This window comes from Drosophila suzukii, chromosome 2R, assembly GCF_043229965.1.
Source record: "Drosophila suzukii chromosome 2R, CBGP_Dsuzu_IsoJpt1.0, whole genome shotgun sequence".
NCBI classification, from domain to species: Eukaryota; Metazoa; Arthropoda; class Insecta; order Diptera; family Drosophilidae; genus Drosophila; species Drosophila suzukii.
In genome coordinates this window covers 3,778,583-3,793,161 of record NC_092081.1, presented here as the reverse complement: position 1 = coordinate 3,793,161, position 14,579 = coordinate 3,778,583, and the positions used below count along the sequence as shown (strand labels likewise).

General features: G+C 48.1%; 1 protein-coding gene across 2 annotated transcripts; it reads left to right on the top strand.

Moving 5' to 3' along the window:
- Positions 1-1,304: 1,304 nt before the first annotated feature.
- ACC (acetyl-CoA carboxylase) lies at positions 1,305-14,574 on the top strand. 2 transcript variants are annotated; one of them, XM_017087632.4, is made up of 14 exons: positions 1,305-1,458; positions 2,784-2,966; positions 3,117-3,502; positions 3,576-3,697; positions 5,679-6,045; positions 7,284-7,572; positions 7,629-11,362; positions 11,425-11,727; positions 11,790-11,960; positions 12,025-12,453; positions 12,518-13,387; positions 13,451-13,798; positions 13,860-13,994; positions 14,060-14,574. In XM_017087632.4, the coding sequence occupies exons 2-14, from the start codon at positions 2,801-2,803 to the stop codon at positions 14,192-14,194; spliced, it is 7,455 nt and encodes a 2,484-aa protein (XP_016943121.3). In that variant the 5' UTR covers positions 1,305-1,458; positions 2,784-2,800; the 3' UTR covers positions 14,195-14,574. The 2 variants fall into 2 exon arrangements, with proteins under 2 accessions (XP_016943121.3, XP_016943124.3); XM_017087635.4 differs by lacking the exons at positions 1,305-1,458; positions 2,784-2,966; positions 3,117-3,502; positions 3,576-3,697 and adding an exon at positions 4,677-5,130.
- Positions 14,575-14,579: the final 5 nt, after the last annotated feature.

Genomic DNA, 14,579 nt, shown 5'->3' with positions numbered 1-14,579 from the left:
AGATTTTTCAGGCACTCGCCCTCTCCTATCTGAGATTAAAGCGGGCGTCGCGTCGGGAATTTCTTTTATGACTTTTAAAAAACCTCTGCTGATGCCGGGAGCAACCGTACAAACCGTACAATAAAAAATGAAAACAAATCAGCGGCATTTGCGTGTTCTGCTCGTGGCAGCGGACTGAATTCGTTAATGATTCGATTTCAAGTGCATCGCGCTAATCAATTTCTGGCGTTTTCGCTCATTTAACCCTAATCAGCATCGCTTGCCACTTACGCCAGCAAATTGAGAAATTATGGTTGTTATTGTTATTGTTTTACCCTAGAGTGCATTACCGTCAGCGGATGGGTCAACTTTCAGATTAAATCCAGGTGCCACAACAAAAGCAACTACACAGTTAAAACATCGGCGACCTTGACATTGAAAAGCTCCCACATTGGCACAGATACATTTAAGAGAGCAGAGAAAGACGCACTTATAGAGACAGAGAGGGAAACAGCTACAGCTTGTTGGCAACAGCTGATCACCATCGACATATCGCTGTTATCTCGATTTATCAAGTGCAGACCGTTAGGAACGTATTGCCCTCAACAGTGGAACTTTCCTAAGACGAACTTCTGCCTTGACTCTAGGTGTTGTAAACAAATTTGTGTTACTTATTACCTTATGTTTAAATCAAACGGTAACTTAAAGAGTTATAATTCACTTTTAACCAAGAGATAAAAGTTTATGGTCGTTAAACATATTTTTAGATCTGTTATTTAAGATTGGTTAATATTGTTAAAACAGACAATTGAAGAAATTCAGAGTCATAGTTATGTTATCTCAAAAACCACTGTGTTTACCATTTAGAGTGTACATTAGACACATATAATTTTTCAAAAAATAATCAGAGATCAAGTCATTCGTATAATGTTATGGCCTATTCACTTTGAATGAAGATCACTCAAGCCGTTGGGCAATACTTTTACAATTACCGTGTCGGCCTTATAAAAATGCTTTTAGTGCCAGAGATTTCCCTGTTTAAGTCGACCGTTTTACTGTTCGAATTAGTGGGGCTCACTTGTACGCTTGTATTCCTTCTGGTCACTCAGCGCCGGCAACAACAATTCGCTTGGCGACCCGCGAGACCCGCCGGCGATTAACATACGAGCGCAACAACCTGAACACGCACAAACACAGGTCCGCACACGGAAACCTGGCCATAGCTATAGTTGATATTGATAGTGGCGACGTCGAAGTCGAAGTCGGCGCTACGCGGGCAGCGGCGTCCAGGCATCGATAGTGCTTTTCGGACGAGCATGGCCCAGTTGAGTTCCAAGCGTCGGTCACTGCAGTAGCCATCTAGAAATCGTGCGGAACCAGTCAGTCTAGGAAGTTGAATCCGATCCTATTCGATCCGATCCGATCCGACCTCGTCTTCGAAACTTACACCAGAAACTAGACAAAGGCACACGCAGAGTGGTAAAGCGAGATCAAACCGTAAACCTAAAAATAAACTAAAGCTAAAACTAAAACTAAACCAAATAATATCTAGTCAAGGTCCCCGAAAAGTGTTGCCCCCAAGATTATCGCAGTTAGTAAGACTTCTGTACTTGCGGCTGTTGAGTAATTCAAATAGATGCGGAGCCCTCGAGTTCTTATCGTAAGATCGTCCGTAGAAAAACATACGACTCCACTTGGGAGGTGTTTATAGAGCTACTCGAGTGCGGATCCACACCTGTTGAGTCGTTTCTAACGCGGAGTGTAACCCAAATCCTAGTTCACTTCGGGATTTCCGAGTAAGGCGCCTGCCGCGGGGCGTTACATAACACCCGACTGTTGCCAGAGATCGATTCCGGTGTCTAATTCGACTTTCCTTGCCTTTCAAAGCCCCGCTGGCTGGCACACTTACACACTGTAATGCCAAAATCATTGACCTCTTCTACTGGCCATACCAATTTGCATTTCCACACCACCAACTGGGGTTTTTTTCTGTCAGCCTGAGCTTCTTCCATTTTCTTTCGCACTCTTCTGCGTTTTGTTTTAAATTTTAATGCGCTGCACATTGTACCCCCAATATCCAAAATTAATTTTAGCGTTTTTAACACTCTGCCGAAGGGGATTATTAGTGGGATTGTTCAATAGTACAGCAATCTTTGACTTTTGGCCCGGGAACACTTTGAGATTCTGTATTTTTGTATAGTATATTGAAAACAATATGTGCATATACTTAGAATGGAATGTTTATTGACTAGATTGTGTTTAAGTATAGACTAATTCGAATTTGCCACATAATGGTCACCTAATGATCATCTAATGATTACACGTATGTCTAACGTAATATATAGATCAGTAGATAACAGCTACCATCGCTTGATTTTCCACTTGAAAAATGTCCTATTATTGTTTTGATATTTTCGATGACCTTTCAACTATTTAACTAGGACACCCTAAATTATTTTTAGTTTTGAGACAGAGTACTCCTTATTCGCTAACCATGTTTCTTATCAAACTTATTGAGTTGGCAACGATTTATTTTTGGTTTCCATATGGTTGTTTTTCGGTTTCTTAATTGTATCTGTCCAACTAGTTTATGCATAATTTAGCATTTTTATTTTGTTTTGTTTCGCCGCTTTGGCCTACAATTTCGTGGCAAGGTTTTTGAACTTGAAAAGTCTCCGAAACGAGATGATGCGAAACCCATAGCAATGCACAGGCACTTTCACCGTCCCCAAAATGTAAATTAAGCCAAGCCCGACACAAGATACGATTATCTAATCCGATTTGCATTCACCGATTTAAAGCAGCTTTTTGGATATAGCCGATGTTGATCACACTATTAGGCACTCTGGCTGCTTTTCTCGCATTCCTCTTAACATTGATCTTTGGCCGCGGCCAGAAAAGATTCAAACCCGTCCAGTCGTCAGCAGCAACATTGGCCACGACAGCAACAACTAGCGACAGCGACAACAGCAACACCGCTACCAATCGTAAGAATCCACAACTTTGTTACACCGAAACACTTGAAGGGCACACAAATCGCACACCTAGCTGATAACCCAGTATAATTAGTCTGTAATGTGTGTGACTTTTTACCACGACTAACTTTTGTATTATTTTTCTTATCTCTGTGCTTGCAGACAACTCCAGCGTGATTGCAGCTACAGCAACAACAACCACAACTGGCAACCCTTCGGCTGTACCAGCGACATCACCTGCCGCAGCAACTGCAGCGGTGAAAGCGGGTGACAAGCGATTCCCCAAGGCCTGCATCAAGAAGGTCAAGTTCTCCAGCGAGAGCCTCAAGTCCGAGGTGGAGGAGCTGTGCGAACAGTTGAAGGACAGCGCACTAACCGACCTGAGCAACGACAACATCCGCATCACCTGCCATCAGAACAACAACAACAGCATCAACAAGAACCAGAACAACAACAGCATCGACATCAACATTGGCAAGATGAGTGAAACAAATGAGTCCAATGACACCGCCGCCCAGTCCGCAGAGGGCGAGAGGCCCAGCTTTCTGGTATAGAGCTCTATAATCCCAATCTGTTGGCACCACCACTAACGATTGTATATTTGTTTCGTCCATCCCACAGGTGGGCGACGAGATCGATGAGAAGGCTGCCGAGGCGGGCGAGGCCTGCGACGAGTTCCCCCAGAAGATGCAGAACGATATTCGGCAGAACGGCGATATTTCCGAGCGACGCAAGCGGTTGAGGTAAGGCGAAAAGGGGTTTACCCAAATCAAAAATAGCTATAACATCAAAAATACATTATCGGTATTACGAAGGCAGCCTTTTATTAGTCAGCAGTAAAACTTTTCCATCAAAGTCAAAAAAGGTTATTGCTTAAATAATTGCACTAAACTATTTTGTTGTTATATATAGTACAGCGAAAGTCAAACCAAGTAAAAATTAATATTTACATTTATCTTAAATTTTTGAAAAATCTTGAATAAGACTTTAGTTTGAATTGTTTATCTAGAAAAGGTATAACAAAGATGGCCTAATCTTGTTCAATTCGTATACTTTAATATTCAAGTTCAACCTTATCTGTAGAATGTCTGGAGTATTTCACGTCCTTGAATTAGATAAGGATTTTTCAAAATCCGTCAAACAATCCACTTGAATGAAAGCTATAGTTTTAATTGGACACTTCAATAATGAAGCCTTTATAACTTGAGATTTGTTTATGGTTTTGATTGTTGCCAGCAGCACAGGCATTTCCGCTCAGTGTAGCGAGCAAAACAAAGAACAGGTGACTGCGTCATAGCCAAACGCCGCCAAACATATCGCGTGAGTTTAGGGAAAAGAGACGGCACAAAGCTCGGGACCGTGAGTGCGACCGAGAGGCAGTCTCAGTCCCCCAGCTTTCCGAGAACTTTTCGCGGTGCGCAAACATGGAGAGAAAAAGTGAGAGGGGGCCATTAAAAAGAGAGTGCCATGTGGGGACGCCGCGTTTTGTTTTCATTCATAATGCTTAAAACTTGTTTTGCCACCGACTGGCCCGCTCTTCGGGTCTCTCCGATTCTCAGTTTCTCCGCTTCTCCGGCCAACGCGGCGTATGAGCGATGGTGGCCAGCACCGCTCCGAGGTTCAGTTCCCAGGCAGTCGTCGGCTCCGTCGGTCCGCATTCCGCAAACCCCAGAAACTCGAAGAATATAACCCACAAGACCCAGCCCGTTGCCCAAATAAGTTTCTCGCGTGTGCGGACATCGTTCGACATTGATTTTTGTTTTTTTCGGCCAGCGGAGCGCGGTGAAAGTGGTGCAGTGGCACTAAAATATTTTCGCTTATTAGTCACACTTGCATAATTGCGAGGAGCCCCCGATAAAAAACGACGATCCCCTTGCCAGAGTTTACTTTGGATGCTATTGGCCCTCGTGGAGCTAATTAGAATGTTGAAGCGTCGCGCCAGCAAGCGTTTCGTACTTGTTGAATCCGGTGAAGACAACGCCAATGGATCGGGTCCAGGCTCGGGATCAGGAGCGGGCTCGGGCCCCGTTATACCCCAATTTGTTGCCGTGGATTGTGGCCAGAACGAGACCAATAACAATGCCAACGAGATGAGTGCCAGCATCAGCAATCATAGCGCCAACAACAACCAGTCGTCGCCATCGCTACTCGGCGTCCCCGTGGTGGGAACCCTCAAGTAAATCCCATATCAAATACCCCTGTTTGTTTGATGCAATGCAATACTCGTCGACTGGTTGTAAGCAAAAGCGAATTATGTGCAAGAACTTTTGATCATGTCAGCTAAACCTGTTTTGTCAAATCTTCTTGCCATTGGCCCCTCCCTTTGCTTTCCCACCTGTCTCATCGCGCCGTTATCTACACATATCAGCAAAATTGGGGTATTGTTTTAGTAAGGTATCATATTTAACAGATTAAGAAACGTTAAGCCACGGGAAAAAAGTAAAAAGTCTAAGCCCACTTTTAAATCTACTAATTTAGGGTTTCCTAGGATTTAAATCACTTTATTAGGTTTCTAAAGGTCCGGATTGAGCAATATTACTTTCTATTTTAATATATACTATCGGGGTATTTGTTATTGGTTTTAAAACGATTTCAAACCACTGTTTATATTTTTAATGTTTTAAAGGTCTCTGCAAATCTTTTTTTCCTGTCCTCTAGGATCCCCCTTTCTTATTGAATTTCTTATATTGTTCTTGCTAACTCCTTTCTCCTGATCTTTTCCAGGCCGAGCATGTCGCGAGGCACTGGCCTGGGCCAGGATCGCCATCAGGACCGTGACTTCCACATCGCCACCACCGAGGAGTTCGTGAAGCGCTTCGGCGGCACCCGTGTGATCAATAGAGTCCTGATCGCCAACAACGGAATCGCGGCCGTCAAGTGCATGCGTTCCATCCGAAGATGGGCATACGAGATGTTCAAGAACGAGCGCGCCATTCGGTTTGTGGTTATGGTCACGCCTGAGGATCTGAAGGCGAATGCCGAGTACATCAAGATGGCGGATCACTATGTGCCTGTGCCCGGCGGATCCAACAACAACAACTACGCCAACGTTGAGCTCATCGTGGACATTGCGCTTCGCACTCAAGTGCAGGTGAGTCCGGAATCTGGGGGCCACCGCCTTGTCGGTCCGTATTGTCTATTTGGCTTGGCCAGCTCCGCCTAAAACGCATCGTACGATTTGTATTTGCACTCTGTCAATCGGAGGAACTAGCAAAGTCAAGCGATCGTCCCGCATACCAACAAAGAGACCCCTATTTGTATTCGTGTGTTTACGAGACGGCCGGCATTTGAAAGTAGATAGATATAGAAGACTGTATGTGTCAGCCAACACTGTGCTACAAAATGTGACTAAATACCCGGGGAATGGTTGTTTATGGCTTTACCTCGAGATATGTACAAAGTATAAGTTGACCGCCCTGCCCAATTTCCGAAATTGGTCATCTTATAATATACGCTCGAGAGCAATTCAAATGTATTTTATGAAAGCCTGTAGTTTGTTTTCACGGACACTTTTACTGTGTAAACGATTGTACGTGCCAATTACCAATTAACAAATAAAATAACATGTTTTTGAATAGGTATGCATACATCTTGAAAACTACAAAGGCTACTTAAGCTTGTAATGTTTTCTTAATTTATAAACAAATTTTGAGTAATTTTAATTTATTCAGTTTTTAAACCAAATCCCTTTATTAGCTTGCTAGGATTGTGATAATGACATTATAACGTTTATTGTGACATTGATTTTGATTAACGTTAATAGATTTTTAGATTATTACTGCTATAGATTATTGCTTAGACTATTAATGCTATACATTTATTGTTGCAACCAACAGCAAACAGGTAGTAATTAAAAATCTAGCATCTATCTGCTCATGTTGCAATTATAGACTTATTCTTGAGATTCCCTTCAAAACTAACCTAATACCAGTAATCTAACAGCCTTCATTATTCCATTCCCCTCCCTCGGACCTGGGCCAATAATCTGGTCTAGAATCTTGGTGGTTAGATTGGAATGCATTCAAAACACTTACGAGTGGAAATTCACTATTTAGTGTTTACTTTCCAATAGATATTGCAGGCCACTTGGGGTTAATTAGCAAATGCGTCGAAATCTTTTTGCACAGTGTGAATTATCTATTTTGTTTTGTTTTCCGGGTGTTGTCGATGAGTGCGGCAATGACGTCACGATTGATTTTTACCAACAATAAAGCTCCATACCATAATTTTTCCCACACCCACCTCCACTCCGCTGTCCTTGGGGTGTTGGGCTTATTAAATAAAAATGAACTGATTATAATCCCGTTTATGAACCGTTTCTGATTGCAGGCCGTGTGGGCTGGTTGGGGTCATGCCTCCGAGAACCCTAAGCTGCCGGAGCTCCTCCACAAGGAGGGTCTGGTGTTCCTTGGCCCGCCGGAGCGTGCCATGTGGGCGCTGGGCGACAAGGTGGCCTCTTCAATTGTGGCCCAAACGGCCGAAATCCCCACCCTGCCCTGGTCCGGCTCGGACCTGAAGGCCCAGTACAGTGGCAAGAAGATCAAGATATCCAGCGAGCTGTTCGGCCGTGGCTGTGTGACCAATGTGGAGCAGGGTCTGGCCGCAGTTAGCAAGATTGGTGAGTGAAATCCGATACACCTTTTAAGGAAAGTGTTAAGGCATTCTTTTTCGCAGGCTTCCCTGTGATGATCAAGGCCTCAGAGGGAGGTGGTGGCAAGGGCATTCGTCGTGTGGACACCACCGAAGAGTTCCCGGCGCTGTTCCGCCAGGTTCAAGCCGAGGTGCCCGGATCACCTATTTTCGTGATGAAGCTGGCCCGTGGTGCTCGCCATTTGGAAGTACAACTACTGGCAGATCAGTACGGCAATGCCATCAGCTTGTTTGGCCGTGACTGCTCAATCCAGCGTCGCCATCAAAAGATTATTGAGGAAGCCCCTGCCATCGTAGCCCAGCCAGAGGTGTTTGAGGACATGGAGAAGGCCGCCGTGCGACTGGCCAAGATGGTGGGCTACGTCAGCGCTGGTACCGTGGAGTATCTGTATGACCAGGAGGGCCGTTACTTCTTCCTGGAGTTGAACCCCCGTCTGCAGGTGGAGCATCCGTGTACGGAGATGGTGGCCGATGTGAATCTGCCCGCCGCTCAGCTGCAGATTGGAATGGGAATTCCCCTCTACCGACTCAAGGACATCCGTCTGCTGTACGGAGAGTCTCCGTGGGGATCCTCTATCATTGACTTTGAAAATCCGCCGAACAAGCCACGTCCCTCTGGTCATGTCATTGCTGCTCGTATCACCTCAGAGAATCCCGACGAGGGCTTCAAGCCCAGCTCGGGTACCGTGCAGGAGCTGAACTTCCGGTCCAGCAAGAACGTGTGGGGCTACTTCAGTGTCGCCGCCAGTGGAGGATTGCACGAGTTCGCCGACTCACAGTTTGGGCATTGTTTCTCCTGGGGCGAAAATCGTCAGCAGGCTCGAGAGAATCTGGTGATTGCCCTTAAGGAGCTGTCCATTCGTGGTGATTTCCGTACCACCGTGGAGTACCTGATCACTCTGTTGGAGACGAATCGTTTCCTGGACAACAGCATCGACACCGCCTGGTTAGATGCCTTGATTGCAGAGCGTGTGCAATCCGAGAAACCGGACATTCTGCTGGGCGTTATGTGCGGATCGCTGCACATCGCAGATCGTCAGATAACCGAGAGCTTCTCCAGCTTCCAGACCTCGCTAGAGAAGGGTCAGATCCAGGCGGCAAACACGCTAACCAACGTGGTGGATGTTGAGCTGATCAACGATGGTATCCGCTACAAGGTTCAGGCTGCCAAGAGCGGAGCCAACTCTTACTTCCTGCTGATGAATAGCTCGTTTAAGGAAATAGAGGTGCACCGCCTCTCCGACGGTGGTCTGCTCATCTCCTTGGAGGGAGCCTCCTACACCACGTACATGAAGGAGGAGGTGGATCGTTACCGTATTGTAATTGGTAACCAGACGTGCGTCTTCGAGAAGGAGAACGATCCCTCGCTGTTGCGCAGTCCTTCAGCGGGAAAGCTTATCAATATGATTGTGGAAGATGGCGCCCATGTTGGCAAGGGCCAGGCCTTTGCTGAGATCGAGGTAATGAAAATGGTTATGACTCTGACGTCTCAGGAGGCGGGAACAGTGACATTTGTGCGTCGACCAGGAGCGGTTCTGGATGCAGGATCGCTGCTGGGACATTTGGAGCTGGACGATCCGTCGCTCGTGACGAAGGCGCAGCCTTTCAAGGGACAGTTCCACCAGCCGGAGAATGCACCGGTTCCGGAGAAGCTGAACAGGGTGCACAATACCTACAAGAGCATCCTGGAGAATACACTGGCTGGCTATTGTCTGCCCGAACCATTCAATGCGCAGAGACTGAGGGACATCATCGAGAAGTTCATGCAGAGTTTGCGCGATCCCTCGTTGCCGCTGCTGGAGTTGCAAGAGGTTATCGCCTCCATCTCTGGCCGTATCCCCATCTCCGTGGAGAAGAAGATCCGTAAGCTAATGACGCTGTATGAGCGCAACATAACCAGTGTCCTGGCCCAGTTCCCATCGCAGCAGATCGCCAGCGTGATCGACAGCCATGCAGCCACTCTTCAGAAGCGCGCTGACCGAGATGTCTTCTTCTTGACCACCCAGAGCATTGTGCAGCTGGTGCAGCGTTACCGGAATGGAATCCGTGGCAGGATGAAGGCCGCCGTGCATGAGCTACTGCGTCAGTACTATGACGTTGAGTCGCAGTTCCAGCACGGACATTACGACAAGTGCGTGGGATTGGTACGGGAGCACCACAAGGACGACATGCTGACGGTGGTGAACACCATCTTCTCCCACTCTCAAGTGGCCAAGAAGAATTTGCTGGTCACCCTGCTCATCGATCACCTGTGGGCCAACGAACCTGGACTAACTGACGAATTGGCAAACACTCTAAGTGAGCTGACCTCCCTGAACCGAGCGGAGCATTCGAGGGTGGCACTGCGATCCCGCCAAGTGCTGATCGCTGCCCACCAGCCCGCCTATGAACTGCGTCACAATCAAATGGAGTCGATCTTTTTGTCGGCCGTTGATATGTACGGCCACGACTTCCACCCTGAGAACCTGCAGCGTCTGATTTTGTCGGAGACCTCGATCTTCGACATCCTGCACGACTTTTTCTACCACTCCAACCGCGCCGTGTGCAATGCCGCTCTGGAGGTTTATGTGAGGAGAGCTTACACCTCCTATGAGCTGACCTGCCTGCAGCATTTGGAGCTGTCCGGTGGCCTACCGCTTGTTCATTTCCAGTTCCTCCTACCCACCGCCCATCCGAACAGGCTGTTCTCTCGTATGTCCTCTCCCGATGGACTAGATCAGGCAGCTGCCGAGTCCTTGGGAAGCTCGTTTGTGCGCACCGGTGCGATAGCGGCTTTCGACTCCTTCGAGCACTTTGAGATGTACTCGGACGAGATTCTGGATCTACTCGAGGACTTTGTCTCGCCCGCGATGGTCAATGCCAAGGTCTTGGAGGCCGTGGAGGCTGCGGATTCCATCTCGGACAGCAGGCACAGCACCTCTATCAATGTTTCGCTGTCGGATCCCGTGACCCGGGCGAATGCTGCTGAGGAGGCCAAGTCCACGGAACCGATTCACATTGTTAGCGTAGCTGTCAGGGAAACGGGAGAGTTGGATGACCTGCAAATGGCTCAGATCTTTGGAAACTATTGCCAGGAGCACAACGAGGAGCTCTTCCAGCGACGCATCCGTAGAATTACATTTGCCGCTCTGAAGAAGCGACAGTTCCCCAAGTTCTTCACGTACCGAGCAAGGGACAAGTTCACGGAGGATCGTATTTACCGGCATCTTGAGCCAGCATCTGCTTTCCATTTGGAGCTAAACCGCATGAAGACATACGATCTAGAGGCCCTGCCCACCGCTAACCAGAAGATGCATTTGTATCTCGGCAGAGCAAAGGTGTCCAAGGGTCAGGAGGTCACGGACTACCGCTTCTTTATTCGCTCGATCATCCGTCACTCGGATTTGATTACCAAGGAGGCCTCATTCGAGTATCTGCAGAACGAGGGAGAGCGCGTTCTTCTGGAGGCCATGGATGAGTTGGAGGTGGCTTTCTCGCATCCACACGCCAAGCGCACCGACTGCAATCACATCTTCCTGAACTTTGTGCCCACCGTCATTATGGACCCGGCCAAGATTGAAGAGTCTGTGACGAAGATGATTATGCGGTACGGACCACGTTTGTGGAAGCTGCGTGTGTTGCAGGCCGAGCTCAAGATGGTAATCCGCCAGTCACCGCAGTCACCCACTCAGGCAGTGCGCCTATGCATTGCAAATGACTCCGGCTACTTCCTAGATATTTCCATGTACACGGAGCAAACGGAACCGGAGACAGGAATCGTAAGTTGAAATAAAAACATCTTTCTAAAATGTTTTAAAACCTTTTCACCATTTATTTGCAGATCAAGTTCAAGGCCTACGGAGAGAAGCAGGGATCTCTGCACGGACATCCCATCTCCACGCCCTACATGACCAAGGACTTCCTGCAGCAGAAACGCTTCCAGGCGCAGTCCAACGGCACCACCTATGTCTACGATGTGCCTGACATGTTCCGCCAGATGACCGAGCGTCACTGGAGGGAGTTCTCGAAGGCTCGTCCCACTGTGGATATCCGCATTCCGGACAAGATTCTAATCGAGTGCAAGGAACTGGTCCTTGAGGGCGACAGTCTTGTAGAGATGCAGCGTCTGCCTGGCGAAAACAATGTGGGTTTTTTATTCAACTCACAACATCAGAGGAGCTAAAACCGGTTATTTACTTATTTCAGTGCGGAATGGTGGCTTGGCGCATTGTCCTGGCCACTCCCGAGTATCCGAATGGCCGTGAGATCATTGTAATAGCCAACGACCTTACCTACCTGATTGGTTCCTTCGGCATCAAGGAGGACGTCCTGTTTGCCAAGGCTTCCCAGTTGGCCCGCCAACGCAAAGTACCCAGGGTAAGTCTGATTTTTTTCCGTGGTTCTTCTTTTACTTTATGCTATTCCAATTATTTTCTTCTAGATATACATTTCCGTAAACAGCGGTGCCCGCATCGGACTTGCTGAGGAGGTAAAGGCAATGTTCAAAATCGCATGGGAGGATCCAGAGGAGCCGGACAAGGGCTTCAAGTACCTTTACCTGACCACCGAGGACTACGCCCAGGTGGCCAATCTGAATTCGGTGAGGGCCATCCTGATTGAGGACGAGGGCGAGCAACGTTACAAGATCACAGACATCATCGGCAAGGACGACGGCCTGGGTGTCGAGAACCTGCGGTACGCCGGTTTGATTGCCGGTGAGACGTCGCAGGCCTACGAGGAGATTGTTACCATCGCCATGGTCACCTGCCGCACCATCGGCATTGGTTCCTATGTGGTGCGTCTGGGCCAGCGCGTCATCCAGATCGACAACTCGCACATTATACTCACGGGCTATGCTGCGCTGAATAAGGTAACAAGGCAGCATTTATTTTTGATCTCCTAGAACCGGTTAATAATTGTTTCCTCTTTTTCAGCTTCTTGGACGCAAGGTATACGCCTCCAACAACCAACTGGGAGGCACCCAGATTATGTTCAACAACGGTGTCACCCACAAGACTGAGGCCATTGACCTGGATGGTGTGTACACCATCCTCGACTGGCTCTCGTACATCCCCGCCTACATCGGTTGCGACCTGCCCATCATCCTGCCTTGCGATCGTGTCGATCGGCCAGTGGACTTCATGCCCACCAAGTCGCCGTACGACCCGCGCTGGATGCTCGGTGGCCGTGTGAATCCCGTGAATGCCAATGACTGGGAGAACGGCTTCTTTGACCGCGACTCCTGGAGCGAAATTATGGCGCCTTGGGCAAAGACTGTAGTCACCGGTCGCGCCCGACTGGGTGGTGTCCCCGTGGGCGTTATTGCTGTTGAGACACGCACCGTGGAGGTGGAGATGCCCGCCGATCCCGCCAATCTGGACTCGGAAGCCAAGACCCTGCAGCAGGCGGGTCAAGTGTGGTACCCGGACTCCTCGTACAAAACGGCGCAGGCAATCAAGGACTTTGGGCGAGAGGAACTGCCGCTGATCGTGTTCGCCAATTGGCGTGGTTTCTCCGGCGGAATGAAGGACATGTACGAGCAAATCGTCAAGTTCGGCGCCTACATAGTCGATGGCCTGCGGGAGTACAAAAAACCAGTGCTCATCTACCTGCCGCCCAATGCCGAGCTGCGAGGTGGAGCCTGGGCCGTGTTGGACTCCCTCATTAACCCGCGCTACATGGAAACGTATGCCGATCCGGAGGCCAGGGGAGGAGTGCTCGAGCCGGAGGGCATTGTGGAGATAAAGTACAAAGAGAAAGACCTGGTCAAGACGATACATCGCCTGGATCCCACCACCATTGGGGTAGGTTTCAAATGCTAGTTTAACACATGGAGAGATTAATTTAATTTGTATTTTAAAATACAGCTGAAAAAGGAGCTTGATGATGCAAATGCATCTGGCGACAAGGTCAAGGCTGCTCAAGTGGACGAGAAGATCAAGGCTCGCATTGCTTTGCTCATGCACGTTTATCACACGGTAGCAGTTCACTTTGCCGACCTGCACGACACCCCGGAGCGAATGCTGGAGAAGGAGTGCATCAGCGAGATTGTTCCCTGGCGCGATTCCCGCCGTTGGCTCTACTGGCGCTTGCGCCGTCTCCTGCTGGAGGATGCGTACATCAAGAAGATCCTGCGCGCCCAGGACAACCTCTCCGTGGGCCAAGCCAAGCAGATGCTGCGACGCTGGCTGGTAGAGGAAAAGGGTGCCACAGAGGTGAGAAATTTCGACTATACACACTAAGCATCCTTTACAACATATATCTTGTTATTATCAGGCATATCTGTGGGACAAAAACGAGGAAATGGTGTCTTGGTATGAGGAACAGAGCAATGGCGAGTCTATCGTTTCCCGCAACGTTAATTCCGTGAGGCGGGATGCCATTATTTCTACCATTTCGAAAATGCTCGAGGTAAGTGTAACCAAATCTGGATCCAAGTCGTTTCGAAACTGACTTTGGTTTTATTTGTTCTACAGGACTGTCCCGACGTAGCGCTGGACGCTGTGGTGGGTCTCTGCCAGGGTCTGACGCCCGTAAATCGAGGCGTGGTCGTACGCACACTAGCCCAAATGCAGCTGAACGAGGAAACCTCAAACAGCACCCAGGGATGATTCTACGCTAGGTTCTAAGTTCGTTTTAGGCCCCCAATTTCACCCCTACCCCTTCCCGCCTTTCACCACATTTCTCAACCCCGTTTTGCGCTTGTAAAATACCGCAAAGCTTGCATGATGTGCATTTTGTTTAGTTGAATTTGTTTAAACGTAATTAGCCTAAATCTAGTTATGTATTGGAGTTGTAGGCATGGGTAGATTTGTTGCCTAAGTGGCCCCGATAAACTAGTTGTATCGTGTACATAATTGAATATGTATATCGCTTGAATACAAATCATTCCATTAGTTGTCTAAGAACTAAAGTCCTTTGTACACAGAGCTTTTTTTGAATTATACGAGTTACTGAAAATATATATATGGTACAATACATTTTTTAAAAATCGCT